The sequence below is a fragment of the Ahaetulla prasina genome, chromosome 2 (assembly GCF_028640845.1).
Source record: "Ahaetulla prasina isolate Xishuangbanna chromosome 2, ASM2864084v1, whole genome shotgun sequence".
In the NCBI taxonomy this organism is placed as follows: Eukaryota; Metazoa; Chordata; class Lepidosauria; order Squamata; family Colubridae; genus Ahaetulla; species Ahaetulla prasina.
In genome coordinates, this window is record NC_080540.1 from 166,038,928 (window position 1) to 166,054,251 (window position 15,324).

At 43.4% G+C, this 15,324-nt stretch overlaps 1 protein-coding gene across 5 annotated transcripts in view; it reads left to right on the forward strand.

The window, feature by feature from the left end:
• Positions 1 to 15,324, forward strand: part of ARHGAP9 (Rho GTPase activating protein 9) — a 58,809-nt gene that overhangs the window by 15,540 nt on the left and 27,945 nt on the right. For 2 of the 5 annotated variants that reach the window (XM_058171520.1, XM_058171521.1), the window contains exons 4-5: positions 6,334 to 6,561; positions 14,393 to 14,566. In XM_058171520.1, coding sequence (XP_058027503.1) covers positions 6,334 to 6,561; positions 14,393 to 14,566 — 402 coding nt within the window. Of the gene's footprint in view, positions 1 to 985; positions 1,098 to 6,333; positions 6,562 to 14,392; positions 14,567 to 15,324 lie in introns of those variants that run through there. The other 3 variants (XM_058171523.1, XM_058171522.1, XM_058171524.1) reach the window with 3 other exon arrangements.

Here is a 15,324-nt window from a genome sequence, read left to right on the forward strand (position 1 = left end):
TCTTAAAATACAGCGAATAAATAACAAATTTAAAAAGAATTTAAAAACAAATATTTAACAAGGCAATCAACTAAAACGGTCATTAGACCGACTTAAAACCCCTTAAAATTACAATTAAAATACACTTAAAATACACGTAGGCTAGTCCCGCCCGATGAAATAATAAAGTCTTCAATTCCTGCTTGAAGGTCCGGAGGTCGGGAAGTTGGCGTAAACCCGGAGGTAGCTCATTCCAGAGGGCCGGTGCTGCCACAGAGAAGGCTCTCCCCCTGGGGGCCGCCAACTGACATTGTTTGGTCGACGGCACCCTGAGGAGGCCCACTCTGTGGGAGCGCACAGGTCGTTGGGAGGCTATAGGTAGCAGAAGGCGGTCTCATAAATATCCCGGTCCTAAGCCATGGAGCGCTTGAAGTTATCCCAAGATCCAGTCCTTTTGGATGCTTCTCTGGAAATAGTTGAAAAGGGCAACATGCGGATTTAGGAGTCCCCATTGTATTTTTGTGGGTGTTTGAACAGAATTATCTTAATCTCCATAATACAACCCAGATTAGGAAGAATGTAGAATGTTTTGAAAGTCTCCCCACTACAAGTGTAGACAGTAAGTGAAACTTTTTAAAAAAATCTTCAAAGTCACTCTCAGTCAAGGCCTTCATATAACCTTATGACACACCTCCAGAATGACAAATTTCTCAGAAAAGTTGACTCATATCCCCTTTAAAGCTGTTGAACTGTAAGCTTTCACTGCATTACATTTCAGTCCTTCCATCTTGACTTATATTGTATGTTCTGCATGATTTCTGACTGCTGTGGATTGCTGCGCGGATATTTTTTCTTCTGTCAAAATTCCACTAGATGCTTGGGTGAGAGTTGCTTATCTGAGCATCTACCCTGCTACCTTGCACAATTTCCTCTTTGTCTTTCCCTTGATTGGAAGGGGTGGTAGCCTCTGCCACCCACGCAGGATGTGGGGGAAGTTAGTGGGAGGGCCAGCTCCTCTGCACACGCCCCTGAACCGCACAGCTGGCGCTGGCAGTAAGTACCAGAGTGTGGGGGTATCGGTGCTTTCTAGAAAACTTCTGAAGGCCTCAAGACTTGAGGTAGGATAAAGGGGGTCACCTCAGAGAGGTGGATTTTAGAGGAAGATGTAATTAGAATTGAGACAAAGTGAGGAAGAGGAAGAGGATCTCTGGATCACTAGCAATATTCTTCCAGTCTTCTGCTATGAAGCAACCCGTTTTCAACTTCCTCTTAAGCAATGAACATAGACAAGCAGGCAGAAGGAGCCACAGCTGTGACTGAGCTGGAGAGGGCACTGTGTAGATAGGCATTAGCAGAGAATCTGTATGGAGCTGGGTGGAGCTGGGAAGAATTGGCTGGAGCTATATGCATCTGTCAGTGGGATTTTATGGAAATTATTTACATGAGCAGAAGGCAAAACAGCTGTGGCTCAGCATAAGAAAAGACTCATAGCTGCCATGCTCTTCCTTTTCAGACAAGAGTAGCTAGAAAGAAACTTGGTTATTATGTATCTTTGTTTATCTGTCTACCTGTCATCCATCCATCCATCCATCCATCCATTAAATGTTTAAACTGCTCCACTCTGGTTGGACTCTGGATGGTGTTTATTAATTCCATAGTTGAAAAGTGACTTGATTCTATCCTCAAAATAACTTTTTTAATAGACTGTAGAGAACGTGAGAAAATGATGGACCTCGTTCTATAGGGGGATACAAATTTAGATCTTCCTGACCAAAATCCAACACTGTACCCCAACCAATTCTTAGGTTGTACGTACCTTCCAGATGTAGTGGATTTCGGTTCCCACAGTTCCCAGTAAAGTTATCTGGGGATTCAAAGTTTTAAAAAATAATAGCAAAGAGCAGGTCTTTCTTTACGTTTTTATATCCTTACAATCTCTTAAACAAGAGTAGCTCTTTGCCATCTTCGGGTTTGGAAGGCTAGCGTGATCACAGTGATTGAGGCCCTGCCTCCTTTTGTGTATGTGTGCACTGTTGTCCCTCCCTCTGGTTACCCCAATGACTATTTTGGAGAAGGGCTCAAACCAACTATATCTCTTCCTAAGATATCTATGGCACTTATTTTGCTTTGTTTACTTCCAGATGGGAATGTTAAAGGCTTTTAATATCAGTAGTGACTTCAATTTCTTTAGGCAAAACATAAAGATGCTAATTATTATCATATTAAGCCATAATTGACTGTAATGGCACAAAACAAGCTATTCTGTGCAGTTGATCATTCATTGGGCATTAGAATTCTCTTGAATTCTAGACATTTTTACTTAGTATTTGTTTCCTGAATTTATAGACTCCTGATTCTAATGGCTTTATAGCAATTTACAAACACTAAAACTTTGTAAAACCTAGTATCTGGCTTAATTTTTAGGGCACGTTAAATTAATGGATATTAATTGATATTTTGTGGGATTTGGAGTAAATATTCTAATCTTGCTCTTAGTTCTTTTGTTACATGTTCTCAAGTTGTCGAAACTAGAGCTATGCTAAATCGACTGATGCGATTTCACTGCATGTACTGATTCTAAAATGCAATTAAAAACAATAGGTCCCAAATATCAGTTTGGCTCTAGTCTGCAATTGGTCCTGGTAGAAGGTAAAAACTTCAACTCTTTTGTCACATTGTGCTGTGACAATGCAAATGCAGTGAGATACACATACCTTATATATGGCCATGGGAACAAACTTGGAAAGTAACTGTGATCTCTAAATCAGTAATCCTAATTTTTTCTGATCTGGTGGCATCAATTTTTGTTCCCAACCTGTGATATAGTATGGCTTATTTATTTATTTAAACATTCTGCTCTGTTCTCAAGTAAACCACAAAACAATTGAAATGATTAGTGACCATGGCAGCTTAAAAAAACCAAAAACAGTGCTAAATAGGATAGGCTAGAACTTGGATGAATTGATCAACAGGATTATTTATTTTATTTTTATTTATTTATTTATTTATTTTGTCACAACAATATATATAAATATCATACAGAAAAGATTATATAGTGTATAAACATATGTAAGAGTAAATATTAGGAGGAATAAGCATATATATATGTAAGAAGGAGAAAAAGAAAAACAATAGGACAGGAACGGTAGGCACGTTTGTGCTCTTATGCACGTCCCTTATGGTCCTCTTAGGAATGGGGTGAGGTCAATAGTAGAAAGTTTTTGGTTAAAGCTTTTGGGATTAAGGTTAGGGTTAGGGTTAGGGTTAGGGTTAAGAATTTTCTTAACGGTTTTTACTCCCCCCTCCTTCCAATTGAATAATCAAATGTTTTTGATGACCAAGGTAATCTACTCAGTTTATTCTGAAGCTCAGATGCATCACTATTTTATTTTTATTTTATTTATTTATTTTGTCACACAGTATATATAAGCATAAGCATGAAATAATTGTACAATATATAAGCATATATATGAGTATAAGTTTGTAATTACTATATTAATTGGATATAACGAAAGGAAACAATAGGACAGGAACGGTAGGCACGTTTATGCTCTTATGCACGCCCCTTAACTATCTTTAACTATCTTCATGAGACCCACCATAAAATTTCATAAATCCCTGAAATATCATTAATCCTTCCTTGTAACCTACAGAGAGGGGAAGTCTGGCTCTTTATTATGTAAAAGTCACTTTTAGATCGCTGGGGCTGGTTTTGATAGAAAAGATCTTAAAATATCTTCTTTTCCACTAGAGGAAATGCCTCTTACTTTAGCCTTCTTCTCTGAGAGGAACTAGTGCCTCAATCTTGGGAGATAAAAAGAAAATAATAATGAAGACCGAAACCAGGGCTCTTCCCCATCCTGCATGAAGTGTTTTGTGGTAACCATATGCTATTTGATTGGCCTGCTGGCAGGAGGCCACACCTGAAAGTGCTATGATGCTGGGCCAGGAAAATATCCTAGGAAATGCAAGAAGAGTTTGATTAGGTCTCCAGAGATTGCAGAGTATGGAGAAGGAAAGTGGTAGCATTGACTGTAATTTGGCCTGCAGTGCTTCGGCCACTGAGAAGATCCTTACCCTCCATTGGTGCTGATTCTTTGACATATTGAACAAAGCATTCTTCTTCGTCTTCATGAGGAGCATTGGGAGAGCAAAATCTGATTGGCCAGCCGGAAACTGCCAGAAAAGGCAGTCGAAATGGCAAGAGGAATTAACAGTCCTAAAAGCCCGTAGAAACTCTGCTCTCACAAAACTCTGTTCTCTCTCATGCTGACATAAAGCCATCCCTGAAGGTACTACATGGTCAGACTAGGATGGTGAAAAATTTAGCCTTGGCAGGTCAAAAATTCAGAAAATGCCTAATCTGACATGCTGGCTAGGGAATTCTGGGAGTTGGAGCCCACACATCTACCAAGGTTGAAACACTGGCCTAAACTTTTATATGTTAAGTCCTTCTATATGCTAATGCTATATCCTATGAGGCAGCGGTGGGTTTCACATTATATCACTATTAGTTTGCCCCCCGCGCGCATGCTTGCTTTGTGCGCGCATGTGCCTGGTTCATGCTCATGCCTGCCTTCTATGCATATGCCCAGCCTTCTGCGCATGCGCTTTGCTCACATGTGTGCCTTCCACGCCTGCACCCGGCCCCAAAACCATGCCTAAATAGGATGGCATAGAGCCGGGGCGGTGGCCTGGCCCACCCGTGATTTCCGCTACCGGTTCGGATGAACTGGTGCGAACCAGCTGAATACTACCTCTACTATGAGGTCTTCTCATAGTGATGTGTTTTCATCCAGGAGATTGTCTGCCTGCTGTTGTGGAAGAATTAGCTGACTTTGTGTGTCATCACCAAGGGGATGCCCAAGTTTAGGATTCCTATACTCTTCAGGGAGGTTTCTTCCTTTTGCCCCTGTGAGCGCATATAGCAATAACAATACCACTTAGACTTATATACCGCATAGTGCTTTACATCACTCTCTAAGCAGTTTACAAAGTCAGCCTAATGCCCCCAACAATCTGGGTCCTCGTTTTATCAACCTCGGAAGGATGGAAGGCTGAGTCAACCTTGAGTCGGTCAGGATCGAACTGCTGGCAGTCGGGAGAATTAGCCTGCAATCTGGCATTCTAACCACTGCACCACCACAGCTCTCATATCAGGGAAACCCCAGAGATTTTCAATGTGCAACTCCATCATGTATTGACTATATGCAGTAAATAGTCTTCCTTTGCATTTGCAAACAGAGTAAATAGTATTGAACTGGGTGACAACCCCTAGAACAGGATAAGGGATATATGAATTGCCTAGTGCAGAGGTATCAAACTTGCAACGACACGTTATTGTCACAAGACGTAGCACAACTTTTCCCCCTTCATTAAAACAAGGGTAGGTGTGGCCAGCATATGATGCATCCAGCTCACGGACTGCAAGTTTGACACCCCTAGTGTATCCATTATGCAACTCAGATACCAGAGAAAAGCTACTCAAGAAAAGTATTTCCCCATCCTAAAATGAAGCAGAATTATTGTTGTTATTAGTTGCAAAGTCATGTCCGACCCATCATGACCCCATGGACAACATTCCTGCAGGCCTTCCTGTCCCCTACCATCCTCTGGAGTCCATTTAAGCTCATGCTTACTGCTTCAATGACTCCATCCAGCCACCTTATTCTCTGCTGTCCCCTTTTTCTTTTGCCCTCAATCGTTCCCAGCATTAGGCTCTTCTCCAGTGAGTCCTTCCTTCTCATAGCAGAATTATACATGGTTCCAACTATGGGGAGGAGAGGGAACCAGTTGCTGGTACTCCGAGAAGTCCATCTATTAGCTCCTATTCATCCACATCCCTTGCCTATTTGCAAACGAGAGAGAAAGGAACGAGAAGGCTACAGTCTCTGTTTTTTTAGGAAAAGAGAGAAGATTAAGAGTACCTAAGCGGTCCAAGGATCAAGAAGATAATTACTTTACTGCCTTGTACTGATCGTTGCACATTATTCTTCTCGTTCCACATACCCTACTAATTGCCAGTTCTTGTCATCACAGTGGAATTTATTGATTACTGTATTTGTTAGAGGTTTTTCTTTTAAATCACACCATTTGTTCAGGCACTTAAGGCAGCAGATGTAGTGCTCTTTCCTCCCGTTTTTTCCTCACAACAACCTTGTGAAGTAGATTGGCCTGAGAGATAGTTACTCAGTGAATGAAGTTTCTTCCATGGGAGAGGAAGAGATTCTAACCCTCATGTTCTGTGTAAAAGTGGTAGAGTTAATCCTTTCCGACCAGGTCCACCTTCCAATGATGAGAACAGTATGTTACAGTAAGTTCAATTCTCATTTATTTCCTGCTTCTTTCTAGCAGATGTTGGATGATACTCCTCCACCTCTCCTTGGGGAGAAGCCTCCAATTTATTACAATCTGGAGGAGATGAAGCAGTTACCAACAACGCCTCCTACCCCACGCAGCCCACCATTACAGATGCTGGAAGCCTGGGAACGTCACGTAGACTCCAGCTCCTTGCGTAGTTACTACTATAAGCCTGAAACAGGTGAAAAGTCATGGAAGCCACCCAGGAGGAGCCAAGAGATGGTGAGAAGCTAGAATTGTTAGGGGGACATCTATGCTACTTAGCCTCAGCAATCCAATCTTTACTTTTGATTGGTTTGTGGCTTTACCCAGCAAGTGTTTTAGCTGGCAAATACACAAATTAGAGGTAGTCCTTCACTTGCAATTGGTCACTTAATGACAGTTCAGAGTTCTGTCAGACCCAAAAAAGCTACTATGGCCTAGATTCAGAATTATGATGTTTGCATCCTCTGTGGTCTTATGATTGCATTATGGTTGCTTGGCAACCAGCCCACACAGTTATAGCCACAGTCCCATGGAAATGTGACTGTGAGTTTCAACATTTTCCCAGAAACTGGTGTTTATTTCCACCAAAAAAGCCCCATATGAAACAATGGGTTCACTTAGCAACTGCTGGGTTCGCTTAACAATCACAACAAGAAGGGTCCTAAAATCAGACCCAGTCCCGTGGTGACCTGCTTTACAATGGTCATGTCTTACAACCAAAATTGTGGGCTCAACTGCAGTCGTAAGTCAACGATTTCCTATACTCTATGCTTTCAATCAAATGACTTTTCACTTGCTAGTGTCTGTTTTAGTGATGTGATTTGATCCAAATGCTTGAAGACCTAAAAAAAAACAAAAACTCTTGCATGTAGAGTAAGCTGAGCAACAATTTCCCTCTCTCCAGTACACCTTCCTATTCTTTCTGCTTTCTCCTTGATTTCCTTCCATCCAGGGATGAAATCCAGCAGGTTCTGACAGGTTCTGGAGAACCGGTAGCGGAAATTTTGAGCAGTTCAGAGAACTGGCAGCAGAAATTTTGAGTAGTTCGGGGAACTGGCAAATACCACCTCTGGCTGGCCCCAGAGAGGGGTAGGAATGGAGATTTTGAAGTATCCTTTCCCTGGAGTGGGATGGGAATGGAGATTTTGCAGTATCCTTCCCCTGCCACGCCCACCAAGCCATGCCCACAGAACCGGTAGTAAAAAAATTTGGATTTCACCACTGCTTCCATCCCCATGAAGCAGTTGATGTTGTGTGGCTATGGAACACCATAATTTCAGTTGGATTCATCTGGTTTATTTGCTTTGTTTGTTTGTTTGTTTGTTTGTTTAGAATAGAATAGAATAGAATAGAATTTTTATTGGCCAAGTGTGATTGGACACACAAGGAATTTGTCTTGGTGCATATGCTCTCAGTGTACATAAAAGAAAAGATACGTTCATCAAGGTACAACATTTACAACACAATTGATGATCAATATATCAATATAAATCATAAGGATTGCCAGCAACAAGTTATAGTCATACAGTCATAAGTGGAAAGAGATTGGTGATGGGAACTATGAAACGATTAATATCTTTATATCTTGTTTATATCTTGTTTATATCTTGTTTATATCTTGTTCTAATTGAGAGAGCTCAGTAGAGCAGCTTCCGGGGTGATTTCCTTTCATTTTGCCCTCACAGCAGCAACTCTGTGAGGAGTGTAGGATTCAATGGCCCAGGGACTTTTCTGTACCTAAGAGTGGATGTCAATCTGGATATATCCATCTTAATCCAATAGCCACTGAATCACACTGACTTTTAGTGGGAATCGTTTAGCCTTTCCCCCCCTTATTTTTGGGTTTCTGCAAACCCTCTTGCCTCCTGATACTTCCTTCTTTTGTATGAGCAATGTGGTTTAGCTGTATAAGAATTCATGCTCAAGTTATTAATATGCTAGTAACACCTAATATTTATTTATTTGTTTGTTTGTTTGTTTGTTTGTCAACAAATACAAGAAAACAAGTAACAGAGTAGACACAGATATGGACACGTGAAAAAATTTTGGCACAAAAAAAAAGGATATAAATTGGCAAAACATAGCCATAAACACATAGAATGATTACATATAATTGGGAACAGTAGGACAGGGATGGTAGGCACACTGGTGCGCTTATGCACGCCCCCTTAGGGACCTCTTAAGGAACATGAAAGATCCACGGTAGACAGTTTACGGTAAAAGGTATGGGGATTAGAGAGACTAACAACAGGATCAGGTAGATTGTTCCAGACATTTACTACTCTATTACAAAAGTCATATTTCATTGAGTTTAAATCTATTGATGGCCCTTGTATTACTATGGTTGAAATTAAAGTATTCATTTACAGGTAGAATGTTTTGGTAAATGAACTAAGCATAGGTCAAAATGTAGACAACGTAGTTTGAGGCTTTGAAAACCTAAGATTTCAAGTCTGGTGGTATAGGGAATTTTATTTCGAGCAGAAGATTTGAGAAGTCTCCTAGTAAAATATCTCTGGACCCTCTTTAATGTAATGATGTCTGAAATACAGTGAGGGTTCCAGGCAGGTGAACAGTAATCAAGTATAGGTCCGGCAAAGGTTTTATATGCCCTAGTTTGGAGTACAGCGTTACCAGAGAGAAACTTTGTACTAATTATTAAGAGTACCATGTACCAAGAGATACCTGGAGCTAATACTAGTAATGTTTTCTCCAGCTAAGAGAGCTCTGTAACTCGATAGGATGGAAATAGTTTTAATAGCAGAGATTTATTTATTTATTTATATTTTATTTATTTATTTATTTATTTATTTTATTTTATTTATTTATTTATTTGTCACAACAGTATATATAAGCATAAGCATGAAATAACTATACGATATATAAGCATATATATAAGCATAAGCATGAAATAACTATACGAATTGGATACAATCAAAGGGAACATTAGGACAGGAACGGTAGGCACGCTGGTGCTCTTATGCACACCCCTTACAGACCTCTTAGGAATGGGGTGAGGTTTATGTTTCAAAAATCTAATTCAAGTGTTTTGGCATTCCTAATGCAGAGTTCATACCTTGTGCTAATAGTGTGGCTTATCTGGCTATCCCAAAAATGCTTTTTCAAGAGGCAACTGGACTTTCTGGTTTTTCTTTGAAGATATTTCATTTCTCATCCAAGAAGCTTCTTCAGCTCTGTTGTCAAAGAAAAACCAGAAAGTCCAGTTGCCTCTTGAAAAAGCACTTTTGGGATAACTATGACCATGATGATTCTCATGATGACTGAGAATCTCAATAGACACTTTTGTCTAAAAAGTGTTGGTGATGGTTTAGCATTTTTTGATTTAGTCATGAAGGTTTGTAAAAGATGGCTTACGATTCAACCTTATCTAAACCCAATCAATGTGTGAACTCAGACTACCAGTATAAGAGTGATAAAAATGGCCTAGAATCTGGTGTGTTAAAAGTATTTCAGCGAGAACTTTATTCAACAGATCTTCATTCAGGTATTGAGTGAACTTGAGCCAGTTGTAACCATTTTCTCAGGCTAATTTATTTATTTATTTATTTATTTTATTTAATTTTTATACCGCCCTTCTCCCGAAGGACTCAGGGCGGTGTACAGGCATAATAAAAACCAGCAATACAATATACAAATTTAAAATCCAATTTAAAAAACTTATTTAAATTAGCCCAATGATTAAAATTTACTCTACTAAAACCCCATTTAAAATTAATAAATTTAAGATTTAAAATCCCAATTTAAGCCAGCCCCGCGCGGATAAAAAGGTGAGTCTTGAGTTCGCGACGAAATGTCCGAAGGTCAGGAATTTGGCGTAAGCCCGGGGGAAGCTCGTTCCAGAGTGTGGAGCCCCACAGAAGGCCCTTCCTGGGGCCGCCAGCCGACATTGTTTGGCGGACGGCACCCTGAGAAGTCGCTCTCTGTGGGAGCGTACGGGTCGGTGGGAGGCGTATGGTAACAGCAGGCGGTCCCGTAAGTACCCAGGTCCTAAGCCATGGAGCGCTTTAAAGGTCATAACCAACACCTTAAAGTGCACCCGGGAGGCCACAGGCAGCCAGTGCAGTCTGCGCAGGAGCGGTGTTACATGGGAGCTACGTGTAGCTCCCTCTATCACCCGCGCAGCTGCATTCTGGACTAACTGAAGCCTCCGAGCGCACTTCAGGGGGAGCCCCATGTAGAGAGCATTACAGTAATCCAAGCGAGAGGTAACGAGCGCATGAGTGACCGTGCATAAGGCATCCCGATCAAGGAAGGGGCGCAACTGCCGGACCAGGCGAACCTGGTGGAAGGCCCTCCTGGAGACGGCCGTCAAATGGTCGTCAAACGACAGCCGATCATCCAGAAGGACACCCAAGTTGCGCACCCTATCCTTTGGGGCCAGTAACTCGCCACCAACAGCCAGCCGCGGCTGCAGCTGACTGAATCGGGGTGCCGGCATCCACAGCCACTCCGTCTTGGAGGGATTAAGCTTGAGCCTGTTTCTCCCCATCCAGACCCGTACAGCCTCCAAACACCGGGACAGCACTTCAACAGCTTCATTGGGGTGGTCCGGGGTGGAAAAGTACAGCTGAGTGTCGTCAGCGTACTGCTGGTATCTCACCCCGAAACCACTGATGATCTCACCCAGCGGCTTCATGTAGATGTTGAACAGCAGGGGCGAGAGAATCGACCCCTGAGGGACCCCACAAGTGAGGCCCCTCGCGGTCGACCTCTGCCCCCCTGTCAACACCGTCTGCGGCCGGTCGGAGAGATAGGAGGAGAACCACCGATATACGGTGCCTCCCACTCCCAATCCCTCCAACCGGCGCAGCAGGATACCATGATCGATGGTATCGAACGCCGCTGAGAGGTCTAATAGGACCAGGGCAGAGGAATATCCCTTGTCCCTGGCCCTCCAGAGATCATCCACCAATGCGACCAAAGCTGTCTCCGTGCTGTATCCGGGTCGGAAGCCGGACTGGAACGGGTCTAGATAGACATCTTCATCCAGGTGTTGGGGCAGCTGTCGCGCCACGGCACTCTCTACAACCTTCGCAACAAAGCGAAGGTTGGAGACTGGACGATAATTAGCCAAAATAGCTGGGTCCAAAGAGGGCTTCTTAAGGAGGGGTCTCACCACCGCCTCTTTCAAGGCGGCAGGGAAAACCCCATCCAACAAAGAAGCGTTGATAATCCTCTGGAGCCAGCCTCGTGTCACCGCCTGAGTGGCCAGTACCAGCCAGGAAGGGCACGGGTCCAGTAAACATGTCGTGCCGTGAAGCCTCCCCAACAACCTGTCCACGCCCTCGGGAGCCACAGGGTCAAACTCATCCCAAATGTGCTCAACAAGACGTGCCTCCTCTCCCTCGCTTGGATCATCCCAAATTCGGTCCAGACCGTCCCTCAGCTGAACGATTTTATCGATAGATAACCACTAAACTCCTCGGCTCGTCCCTGCAAGGTCATCCCGCACCTCCTGATGTAGGAGAGAGCGGGTCACCCAAAACAGGGCGGCCGGGCGGTTATCTGCCGACGCAATGAGGGTGGAGGCGTAGGAGCGCCTCGCTTCCCTCATTGCCACTAGGTAGGTCCTAGTATAGGTCCTAACTAGTGTCCGATCAGCTTCGGAGCGACTGGACCTCCAGGTGCTCTCTAGGCGTCTTCTCCGGCGTTTCATCTCCCTCAGCCCCTCGGAGAACCAAGGGGCCGGACGAGATCTACGCCGGGTCAGAGGCCGCAAAGGCGCGACACGATCCAGGGCCCCGGCCGCGGCCTGCTCCCAGGCCACGACCAGTTCCTCAGTCGTGCCGTGGGCCAGATCCTCAGGGAATGGCCCAAGCTCCGTCTGGAACCTCTCAGGGTCTACTTCTTGTACTTCTTGATGCAGTTGGGAGAGTGGAAAGAAAAAAAAATCTTTATGTTATAGAATGGAAGCATTATCAAAATGAGGGGTGTGTGTGGCTGTTGCTCTAAAGAACAGGGCTCAACTCATTTTTAGGTAACATGCAAAATAGATCAGCAGCTTACACAGGTATGGAAGTTACAGTTGAGTTCTGTGATTCAGAAATCCAGAATAGAATAGAATAGAATAGAATAGAATAGAATTTTATATTGGCCAAGTGTGATTGGACACACAAAGGAATTTGTCTTGGTGCATATGCTCTCAGTGTACATAAAAGAAAAGATACGTTCATCAAGGTACAACATTTACAACACAATTGATGATCAATATATCAATATAAATCATAAGGATTGCCAGCAACAAGTTATAGTCATACAGTCATAAGTGGAAAGAGATTGGTGATGGGAACTATGAAACGATTAATAGTAGTGCAGATTCAGTAAATAGTCTGACAGTGTTGAGGGAATTATTTGTTTAGCAGAGTGATGGCCTTCGGGAAAAAACTGTTCTTGTGTCTAGTTGTTCTGGTGTGCAGTGCTCTATAGCGTCGTTTTGAGGGTAGGAGTTGAAACAGTTTATGTCCAGGATGCGAGGCATCTGCAAATATTTTCACGGCCCTCTTCTTGATTCGTGCAGTATACAGGTCCTCAATGGAAGGCAGGTTGGTAGCAATTATTTTTCTGCAGTTCTAATTATCCTCTGAAGTCTGTGTTTTCTTGTTGGGTTGCAGAACCGAACCAGACAGTTATAGAGGTGCAAATGACAGACTCAATAATTCCTCTGTAGAATTGGATCAGCAGCTCCTTGGGCAGTTTGAGCTTTCTGAGTTGGCGCAGAAAGAACATTCTTTGTTGTCCTTTTTTAATGATGTTTTTGATGTTAGCTGTCCATTTGAGATCTTGCGATATGATAGAACCCAGAAATTTGAAGGTTTCTACTGTTGATACTGTGTTGTCAAGTATTGTGAGAGGTGGAAGTATGGAAGGGTTTTTCCTAAAGTCTACCACCATTTCTACGGTTTTGAGTGTGTTCAGTTCCAGATTGTTTTGGTTGCACCACAAGGCTAGTCGTTCGACCTCTTGTCTATATGCGGATTCGTCATTGTCTCGAATGAGACCAATCACTGTTGTGTCATCTGCGAACTTCAGTAGCTTAACAGATGGCTCGTTGGAGATGCAGTCATTGGTATACAGAGAGAAGAGAAGTGGGGAGAGCACACAGCCTTGGGGGGCCCCTGTGCTAATTGTACAGGTATTTGATGTGATCTTGCGTAGCATTAGACTCTTGAAAGAATGATAGGCACATATCTTGCTTCGCGTATTGTGTTTTGAAATGATTCAACATTGCTACCTTTGAGGGAATGTTCTGGAGTAGACTTGACAGCATGATTGCTGGGATGGGGGATCAAAGGTGCGTTTCAGCAGGTTTTAACCAGTTCTAGAGAACCGGTAGCAGAAATTTTGAGTAGTTCGGAGAACCGCTAGTAAAAATTCTGACTGGCCCCACCCCCATCTATTTTCTGCCTCCCAAGTCCTGGCTGATCGGGAGAAAATGGGGATTTTGCGGTATCCTTCTCCTGCTACACCCACCAAGCCATGCCCACCAAGCCACACCACACCACACCCACCACGCCACACCCACAGAACCAGTAGTAAAAATGTTGAAATCCACCATTGTGGGGGATATTCCCAGTCTGTAAATCAAGCCCTGAGATGGCTCAGCTATTGACAGACAGCTGTCACTAATACATCTCTTCTGGAGGCTTCCTTTGGAGTTTGATTGGTACTTTAAGCCAGAATTCCAGTTTGGGCCACCAGCCAGATGCCTGAGAAATTTCTATAATGAGAAATCATTGTGTGCTACATCAGAACAGAGGGCATGTAGTTGCCAGCTAGTCTGTACAGTAAACCCCTTCCCATCCCCCTTCCCAACATCCCCTTGTCATGTCCCCATGCACTTGAAAGCTCTGTCCAGATCATCACTGTGGGACAGCGGCACTAATGGGATTGAAGCCCAGATTTGAAAGAAATAGGTGGCTGTGGATCAAATTGGTGAGAGCCAGAACAAGGAAGGGTAGCCATAGTTGGGCTCATGTCCAGCTCTTGTCATAAAAAGTTCTCTTTCTCTCCTCTCCCCCTCCCTTTTTCTGTGTTTTTGTTTTGCCAGAGCTTGGTGCAAACAGAGGAAAATGATCTCTCAGCTCCAGCAGATCCTACTCCAGGAGCCAAACTGGACCAAACAGAAGGCAGAGTGAGCGGGGAGCAGCCTGGGGCTCAAAGTCTCCACAAAAAGCTGGGATATACCAGATCCTTGATGATGCCAGAGACACGGCCTCACAAGGTAAGCCACAGCCATGAGGGGATCTACTGGGATGGCAAGTTTTGGAAGACAAAACAGATGCCTTTGCTCAAAAGGTTTGGAGAATGGAAGGGTTAATCTACTGGGGTGAAAGCATGAAGGAGAGGGCAGGACAGCAGTCACTACCGCATGTAGGTGTGTAATTTTAAATACTGGAGTTAATAGTCCTATACTTTAAATCAGGGGTCTCCAACCGTGGCAACTTTAAGACTTGTGGACTTCAACTCCCAGTTGAAGTCCACAAGTCTTAAAGTTGCCAAGGTTGGAGACCCCTGATTTAAATAGCTTAGCGTACTTCAGAAGAGAGGCATGGAGAGAAGATGGGGAGGGAGGGAGGGACTGTCTGACTGACTGACTGTCTATCAGACCTTTCAGATAGACCAGATTAGAAAACCAAAGTTATGAATGTAATACTACTTTTATTCAGTGGTGGGTTGCTACCAGTTCACCCTGGTTTGGGTAAGCTGGTAGCGGTGGCAGTGGGAGGCTCCGCCCACCCACCCATATGTCATCAAAAACGCTCTGCGCATGTGCAGAAGCGCCCTGCACGCCTGCACGCTCCCAGTAACAAACTGGTAGTGCTGGGATTTGAAACCCACTACTGCTTTTATATAAAACATAAAGTAATAGAATCTTGCAAGTCTGAATATTTTCTCTCCCTCCCACTTTTACTTTTGTGAGAACTAGGAAAGGTCCTGTCTGAGATACTCACATTACATTTCTGTCCTCCCCTTAGGGTT